This window comes from Palaemon carinicauda, chromosome 23 (assembly GCF_036898095.1).
Source record: "Palaemon carinicauda isolate YSFRI2023 chromosome 23, ASM3689809v2, whole genome shotgun sequence".
In the NCBI taxonomy this organism is placed as follows: Eukaryota; Metazoa; Arthropoda; class Malacostraca; order Decapoda; family Palaemonidae; genus Palaemon; species Palaemon carinicauda.
This window is the reverse complement of record NC_090747.1, coordinates 65793736-65803735: the sequence shown is the minus strand read 5'-3', so window position 1 is coordinate 65803735 and position 10000 is coordinate 65793736. Positions and strand designations below refer to the sequence as shown.

Sequence of the window (10000 nt, the reverse complement as noted above, 5' to 3'; positions counted from 1 at the left end):
ATATATATATATATATATATATATGTATATATATATATATATATATATATATATATATATATATATATATATATATATATTATTTGTGTGTGTATATATATACACACATAAATATATATATATATATATATATATATATATATATATATATATATATATATATATGTATATGTCTAAGGTTGCCTTACCGATCATCTTACAAAGTGTTTCACTTAGGGACAAGATATTTAAAATTTATTTCATAGATTCACTCTCCACTTGATATAACTTACCCCCAATCTGATTCATTGTTCTAACATCCCAATAACCAATTTTCAATTTTTCTTTAGTATTTATAACCGGGATATTTTAGCAACCGATACGCCAGGGACTGCGGGCCATTCTGTCATCTTCTCTTTCCATTTACTGATTAAATCTATAGAGGATTCATTGGCTAGATTCATAAAAGGATAGCCAGTTCCTTGTGATGCTCAGTGCCTATTTAACTAAGGCAAGTGACCCCTTCCGGTCCCTACTAATTCCGGTAAGATCAATAGCCAGGCATCAGGAGCAGAAGCCAAAGAGACAGTTTTTCTATTGCCGGCTGCTAGTGACTTTATCGAGAATTAGGGGGCATTTTCTCCACACCCAATGTTCTCGTTACTCCACCAGGTTGCTTATCCTCTTATAAAACTGTTGGCTAACATGGATTGCTAAGATATACAGCCTAGCACGGTTCAGTTTAGCAATACAAAATAGGTACTCCTAGCTACGTGAAGAAATGAAAGCAAATAAAGAAGAAATGAACAGTAATCTAACAAAATTTGTACTGATCATCACAAGAGATCGGGGAAAAGTTTCAAAGGAAGATAAAGGAAACTAGCTAAAAACACCAGAAATCTAAAAAATAAAAGATTGGAAATGAGGATAAAATCCAATTGATAGGAAAATTAAATTAGCATAACTATCCAAAATAATAAACAGACTAATAAAAACAATAAATTCGTAAACACAATAAGACCAAAATTGAGAAAACATTACAGAAAGGAAAAGCATCAAGTTAATGAAAAGAAAACTTGGATTAGAGTACTAAGAGATATTTGCTTTATCGGATGATAATGGATATATCAACAAAAGAGATGAAGTGATAAAAATTGCAGAGAATTTCTATACAATGCTATACAATAGTGATACAAGAAATAATTTGGCCAATAGAAATAATGAAACCCTTGAGCCGGTACCAGATGCAACAGTAAAAGTAAAAAAGCCTTGAAAGGCACGACAAGAGGCAAAGCAGAAGAATATGACCTAACAAATGATGTAATAATAGATGGTGGATATTTCATAGTAATAAATTTCGCTTAACTTTACACATTATTTTTCCAAAAGTACTTTATACCTTTAGCTGGGAAAACTTTGTCATTTATTTTTTCACAAAATGAGACACATAAGACCGACCAATAAGTTTAGTCTCAGTAATATAAGAAATATATACAAAAACATAATAGACAAAATGGAAAGAAAGCTAAACTTTAACCAAGAGAGCGGGCAGATTTTAGAAGTGGATATTCAACAACTGACCATATCCACGTACTGTAATTAACAAACACCTATGAATGGCATTTAAAGACTGTAAAAGCTTTTGATTTTGTCAAAACTTTAGTAGTGATAGAAGGCCTTCAAAGACAAGAAATAGATGAAACTTAGTTAGATCACTTGAAGATACGGGTAGTACAGATATCCAAAAACCACATGCATCTAGTGAGAAAACTCACAAAATGCCCAGAAGTTTTTAAAAATTTAGATTGGGAAAATGTAGGAGTTACCACTTCTTTTCTAAGATGTTCATACCTCTGACAGTGGGGGCAGGTGATCACGTAGTATCTATCACGTATGTCATAAGTACCCCATCGCAACAAAACTATGTCACCATTATCATGAATAGCCTTTCGAACTTCAGGATCACATTTCAATACATAGTGGGTATTCCCACCTACTGCATTTTTTTCAGAACCACACTTATCTTCTCTTCTATTTTTTGGATTTGGTCTAGGTAATAATTTCCTTGAATCAAGCAAGGCATTTACTACTTCAACCTCATCATTGTACACATTGCATATCATTATTTTTGGTCTTAATTTTCGGATTTTTTCTCGTTTCAATGTCGGCAACCAATGTTTGAATTTTGTTTGCTGCCTCCTCTCTGATCGTTTTGTTACCAAAGTTTACACCAACATTTCCATTTGAAGTTGACCTCGTGTTAAGTATTGGAATGTCTCAAAGTGCCTGTTGGACGTTGCGTTTTCTTTCAGCAATTCTACTTTGTGTGTTTTGATCTAGTTACCAGCAGATTTTTTTCCTTATATTTCTCAGCGTATGTCATTTTCTCTGGGTTTGGGTCCATCAATGTTTGAAGTGTGGCCTTTATAGATTTCATATTCATAGTAAGATAATCAACTTTCTCAGTGAGATCTGTTGTCTGGGTGGAATTTGCAACTTTATTTAACAATTCAGCTTTTTTCGTGTCTCTTATAGCCAGTTCTTCCTGCAGTTTTGATATAGATAACTTGTCTGTTCTGGCTTCATCTACGTAGTGTGGGCATAGCCCTTATATGTTTCTTACTTCATTATCAGTTATTCCTGTCACTATATACACACACTTCTTATGATAGAATCTACTGAAATCACATCCTATCCATTGTTTTCCGGTTTCCCTCCATGGTTTCACATATCAGGCATACCAAGTTAGGGGCAGGCATGATGTGCTATTCCTTCTCACTTTGGTCCCTCTATAGGATTAACTAATATCTTTTCAATGATATTCTAAACGAGAAACAAAAGCTAAAACACGGCTCAGGGCGAGAGTTGAACGGAGCTCCGCGCAAACCCGTCCACACGTTACGGCATGCGCTCACTACCTTATCAACTTAACATTTACAGATGACTTATTTTTATTTAGAGAATCATAGAAGGAATTGCAAAAGATGATGAAAGATTTAGATAAAGAAAGCACTAATGTGAGACTGACGAAATATGAAGAATGAAAATCGACGAACCTCTAAAGATTGTTAATGATTCTACGTACTTAGGATAGACAGTAACTGTTCCTCCTGGTCATAAGATAGAAATTAAAAGAAGGATAAAGATGGGATGGAGAGATTTTGGTTAACAAAAAGAGGTTATGAAAATTAAAATGACACTTTCTCTAAAAAGAAAAATATCTAATCAGATGGCCCTATCAGTATTCCTCATAGATATGTGAATTTGATTAAATCTGATCATGAGCATAGCAAGTGCAAAGTTATTGTTAAAGGAGTCCTATCAAATGAATTTCTAGTGAAGAGCGAAGTATTCCAAGGGAATGTGCTGTCACCTATGTTGTTTATCCTCCTCATTGATTTTGCTATGCTTACAGCAGTCGGAGATGGTGGAGAAGGATTGGACTGGATGGTAATAGGAAATTAGCAGACCTAGATTCTGCTGATGATGCTGTCCTTATTAGCAAACCACCACAGTATTTGTATTGCTTGATTACCACAATGCATAAAATATCACATGAGATTGGGCTCAAAATAAATAGAAGAAAGACAGAGATGATGAGAACAGAGCTTGCAATGGAAGATGAAATATCATTGCAAGGAGAAAGGATTAATGGGGTAGAGTCCTTTACATATTTAAGAACTATGATCTCTAATGTGGAGTCTTCAGAATTAGAGTTTAGTGAAAGATTGAAAAAAGCAAATAAGACAATGGCTAGGTTAAGTAAAATTTGAAAATCAGGTCGCCTGAGATTACATGTAAAAACGAAACTATATATCGGTATTATTCTCTGGACATGAGCCATGGTATGACAATGAAACAATCGCCAATAGATTTGGTAGATTTGAGAACAAAGCCCTCAGAAGGATATTGGGAGCTTAATGGTAGGACAGGATGAGAGATGAAACTATAAGAGAGATTACTCAAGTGTCATATGTGGATGTGCTCTTCGCACTCCCCAAGAGAGATAGTTCATCACACGTTTTACCGGGCTCACAAGGCACTAAAAGAGTTTGAAGAACCAGGTCTACATGGCTGAGGACTATGAAGCGTGAAGTTTGAGATGATGAATGGAGAATTATTGAATTAAAAGCTCAAGATACAGATGACTGGCGAGATTTAACCGAGTCCCTTTGTGTCAATAGGCGTAGGAGGAGGTGATGATGATGGTGATGATGAAACTGAACTCATCAAAATTTTTCATATTACAAGTGTGTTTATTTTCTCTCTTAAAATTACTTTTCATTTCTTTCTTTAGATCCAAACAAATTTTACTTCTCACAATTCTATTTTCACTTGACTTTAATTAGCTTAACACTCACATCTTCAACTAAATTAACTTATCACTGAGAAAAAGATCTATTCCGTTTTTTCTTATCTATATTTGGGCATCCTCATGTCCAGTTTTTATGCTAATCTTTAAAAATAAAAAAAGAAAAAGATGCTCATGATTATTGGATTTTTTTTTCACAAAATTTTAATTGGTATAAGAAACATCATATGAGACTCATATGATGTTTCTTATACCAACTTCAAATTTACTTCAAATATATGCAAATAGAGCCTTATGTTTTTTTAAGATATCTCACGAACTTCATAAAAAGTTTCTCTTTCTTCCTCTGTATTGGATGTTGTTGGTGCATACTTTTTATTTAAGTTTGATAATCAATCCAAGAATTCTATCACTGATACTACATAATTCTTCTATTACCTACACGATCTTTATTAATAAGAAAGCCCACTCTATTGTATTTTTTCCTTCCATATCCTCTTAAACAAAAGATATAATATTCCTCAGTTATTCTAATTTCACTGAATCCTATTTTATCCAATTTATTCATTTCAGCTCTTCTAGTAACACAGCAAGATATTCTTCCATACATTGGTCTGGAAATTGTATGCTGCGAGGTTCAGTTTCCAACGGTGGTCTTTTCTGCTCCACACACACACAAATCATATATATATATATATATATATATATATATATATATATATATATATATATATATATATATATATATATGTATGTATGTATGTATATATAGATAGATAGATAGATAGATAGATACGTTAATAGGCGTAGGAAATGGTGCTTGAATGATTGATTATGAGGTATCTGGCATCCTGACATCTAAGGTCATTGATGCCGATATCATATGTTATAAGTAAATAAATATAGATATTAATCCAGTTTAAAACAATGAAAGCAAAAACATCCTAATAACAGTTGGATAGCTTTCAGAAGACCTGATTCTGAAATAAATTTAAAAATACCGATATTATTGTACGACACATCATGTCCAAGAATCTTGGAAAGGATAAACCTGCCATCCTAACCTCGAGCCTCAAACAGACACGTGCTGCTTTCAGTACTATAAGCGAGGGATTCCATCAACAAATGTCTCACTGTCAAGGGTACCAAACAGTCGTCGAAATATGGTTGGTTTGCCATTAAGCAGAAACTCGTGTGTCAACCGAGTATGACCAATGCGGAGACGACAAAGAGACGTCTTGCATTTTCGGGGCATCATGTTATACCTCCAGGGAGATATGACATTTGTCATTTATCTCATTTTATTGACATATAACCTATTCCAGTGCTGTTACCAATTTTTATAAAACAATCTCTTGATGGTAGGTAGGATATTATTACAGGGAATGGGATACCTTCTTGGTAGCAACTCAAATGTAACATGATGATAACATGTATATAATCATAAATCATATATGTATATATATATATATATATATATATATATATATATATATATATATATATATGTGTGTGTGTGTGTGTGTGTGTGTGTGTACATATATATATATATATATATATATATATATATATATATATATATATATATATATATATTTATATATATGTGTGTGTGTGTGTGTGTGTGTGTGTATATATGTATGTATGTATGGTAACTGAGAGGCCTTTTAAAAACATTGACTTTTCATGTCTACTGCAGTATTATCAAGTTTTTGGAGTACTTCTCTCTTTGAGAGATTCCTAGCCTCATACCTTATCACCGCAGTTTAAAATTAAAGATAAATAACCTAATCATCAATTAAACACTAGAAAAAAAAACCTTGTTTAAAGTAGGAATTAGACTAATTTATAAGTGTAAACGCGGTTAAAAACTTAGAGATAAAATGATAGATATAATCAATCGTAAGTAAAAACATAGTATGCTTAGAAAATTGATAGCCTTAACTTGATGGATATTGAGAATGAGTTTATAGCATAGAATTAACATCGTTAGTTAGTATGTTTTTGGTAAATTCATCAAGTAGCACTACCGGTTTTTTTATGATAGTCATTGTGTACAAATTGTAATGGGTCCTATAAAAATCGTCCAAAAAATATGATTTTGTGGTTGCTACAATTAGCTGTCACATGCCAGAAAATTGCTTCTAAAGGTTTCCTCGTATAAAATCCTGAGAGAGGACCCCAGAGCCCCCGTCATCAGTGACTTCTCAAACTTTAGCCAACGCACCACCACCCCCGACAACAAAAAGATGTTCCTACGCCCGTATCCTTTGGTCAAACTAGTTGTCAGCTACCAAAACCGAAGAATCCGACCGATGCATACTCCCTGGGGACAGAACCAAGACCTTAAGTACAGGGGTGCTGGCAGCAGACACACCCACTGAGGACAGCAAATAAGCAATTGACTTCTTCGGTTTCTTCTTGGCCATTGCCAAGACAGACAACAGCGAAGTTTTAACTTGCTTTTTTTTTTTTCTTTAGAGCGACAACTGCCATTGCACAGGAGGTATCGACCTGCACTCAGCATATAGGGATGATTGTGAACAATTGCGCCTCCTATAAGAAGCACAAAGGGAGTGAGGAAATACATCTAATTTACCCATAAACCGATTGCAAAGTCCACCCTTCCCTGGGCAGGTAAAATTTGGCTAAACTTCTATACTTCAATCCAAACAACCAGCATTCACTTCCTGTAAAGAATGAGAAAATGAGAAAGTTTGATAAGAGGCTGACAGTACGTTCAAACTGTTGAATGAGGGTGAAAGGACTCCTCGCCCACACACCCCACCAATAGTTTAAGCACTCATTAAACAATTCTAACGACCAGCTCCAGAAAGAAACTCCCTATTAAAAAGGACGATGGTTTATATATCCCGGAGGAATAATTATATCTACATTTCAAAACCACGATTTATATGAAATTTATATCCACGCTTTAAAATCCCAAGTTTTCATTATATAATTTATATCCATGCCTCAAAATTCCGATTGGTTATTATCACAATTTATGTACATACTTCAAAACTACAACTGGTTGTTATCTAAATTTATATATTCATTCCAAAATCAAAACTGTTAATTACCAAAATTTATATCTACACTTTATCATGACTTTTCATTATTTGTTTTTATATCCTGGCTACACTTCATAATAACTACGGCTTATCTAAATTTATAATTAGACTTCAAAAACACAGAAACGTGGCATTTCAGAAAAAGATAGTTGCCATTAAAGTTGAAAATCACAATATTTGAATCCCCTACCGTTTATCAGAGTATGTTCTTTCATAGAAAAGTTTGTTGCGAATAAGTAGGTACTTAATAAACTGAGATCGGAAAAAAAAACAAAAAAACATGTGTAATCGGCGGACGAACTGGTGCAATTAGGCTGAGGTATGAAAGCCAATGGATATTTATATAGATTATACATAAACAACCAAAACGTAATAAGTAAGCAATAAAGAATTATTCCTGATAACAAAGTTGACCTTCATTGGGTACCTAGTAATCAGAACTAAAAAGAGCCTGAAAAATTGACAAAAAGACAAACATCCAATCTAAAACGTATGAAACAAGCAGAAACATAAAGTAAGAAAACAAGGAAATGAACAACCAACAAAAGCAAATATAAATAGGTAGACAAAAGATAAGCACATAAAGAAGAGTAGATAAAAAAATCTTGTGTAAAAAAAAAAGAAAAAAAAGAACAGTAAGAAAGCTTGGTTGCTAGAGAATGGGATAAAATCACTAAACAGAATCGAGAAATTATTGTAATTTAATTATTAGAATAGAAATCTGAACAGAAATGGTGTTTAAAACATAAATATGAGTGCAAATATAGACCGGAAAAGGTTTTAACGGTATAAGTAAGAGAAAAAAAACCTACCCAGTTGTAATGTGACCCGAGTTCTGCTTTTCTTAGTAAAATGTCCCGCTTCTTCTCTACTTCAGTGAATTGAATTTGTCCTACTTTTTTTTGTGCTACGAAAACCAAACTGTGCCCATTTTAATGGGATATTACTGATATTTTGTTTAGTTTTGCCTTTTCACTAATTAGTAACTTCTATTGTCTTCTCCTACTGCTATGGTACCCAGTGAAGTGAATTAAAAGAATATAATAGACCGTCAAGTGTATACAGTGCAGCCCTATGCAGCTTTTACAGAAAAAAAAAAACTGGTCACATTACCCAGATGCTAATTCGAAAGCTATGACGAGGCTCAACTAGGTACGATGGTGCCCTTCCATCCCACCACAAAATTCATGAGGTGAAATTTGCGTTCTCTTCCATCCTCCCACAAAGCTCGAGGAAGGGAAGCCGACGTATTTGCGCACTCTGCGCCTGCGCTGACTTATATTAAAGTAGATGGTGGAACGAAGCTATTAAGGACCACTGGACAAGGACATCTCACAGTATATCATGCGAGCTGCGTCTCATCGTTTTAATTCGAGCGGGACAATGGAGGAACTAATTATGACGTGTTACCAAAGATGGAGATAGAATAGAAACATGTTACTCTTTGGATCGTTTAATATTTTTCAATCCCCGATTTTTGAAGTGAGAAATAAAGACTGAAGCTTAATATTCCAATTGAGAAAACGTACAGTTCTCAACAGAAAAAAAAAACAAATTAATAAAATGATCTTATACAATAAAACAAGCGTTGTTTGTTACTTACTTGAGGCCTGGGCGACATTGAAGTCTAATTTATGAGGCATGGCTGAGCCTTAAACCATGACAGTCTTCTGGAAAGAAAAAAAACAACATGATTCATCTCAGTTGACAAACCCAAATAAATACAGACAACACACAAACTTTTGGTCTTCGCTCATACCAAATAACTTCCAAACTTGTCATATAAAGCAGGTACCGGAAAAGGGAAAATATAAGAGTCAATCACCAATTCTCAATAGCTGTTAGATACTGATAACTGTCTTCAAGAGAGCATGATAAATAAATCATAATTTAGGAACAGAACACTCGTATCTCGTCAATGTTTTCCCCGTTACTACAATTGTTTTTATCGAATCATCAATCATTGAGTAATTTTCGTGGTTTTCTGTTCTTTATATATGCATACACCGTTAACATTAATTTCCATCTCTCAAACATTTATGAATATTTGAGTCAGCACAACATGATTCTTGCCACCATCCGCAAAACTAAATTCAGAAAGGAAATTAATATAACTATAGTCAATCAAATAATAAACAAAGCTCACTCTAAAAAAGAATATGGAGAAATGGCCTTCCGTGTGTGTAAGTACGTACACAATCACAGTCAAATACGCAGAGGTATGTAAATGTGAGACATTATTGCTAGAATCGGATGACTTATAAAGCGAGAGTGGCTATGTGAACAGGAAACGAATTAAACGAGTCATTTGGAGGTGAAATCAATATCAGAGAAGGGAGCGATCCAAAAGAGCTAGATCCAAAAGAGCTAGGCCCAAAAGAGCTAGTACAATTGAGCTAGTGCGACAAAATAGCTAGTTCCATAATAGCTAGTACCAAAATCGTATTATGACTAAATAGCTAGTAGTACATTTGAGCTGGTTCAAAAAGAGCTGTTAACCAAAATAGCTTGTTTTGAGAAAATGTAGTGTTACTAAAACGGTGTGTGTGTGTTTACGTTAATTACTGAGGTAGAAAGTAAAAAAAAAATATATATATTTTCTTCTGTCTCATCACATTTATTATTCACAGCAGAA

The 10000-nt window shown here is 33.9% G+C and overlaps 1 protein-coding gene across 1 annotated transcript in view; it reads right to left on the bottom strand.

Annotated features, from left to right (window-relative positions):
* Positions 1-9037, bottom strand: part of LOC137617144 (centrosomal protein of 104 kDa) — a 450090-nt gene extending 441053 nt beyond the window's left edge. The window contains exon 1 of the mRNA XM_068347001.1: positions 8969-9037. Coding sequence (XP_068203102.1) covers positions 8969-9008 — 40 coding nt within the window. The 5' untranslated portion in view covers positions 9009-9037. The remainder of the gene's footprint in view (positions 1-8968) is intronic.
* Positions 9038-10000: the final 963 nt, after the last annotated feature.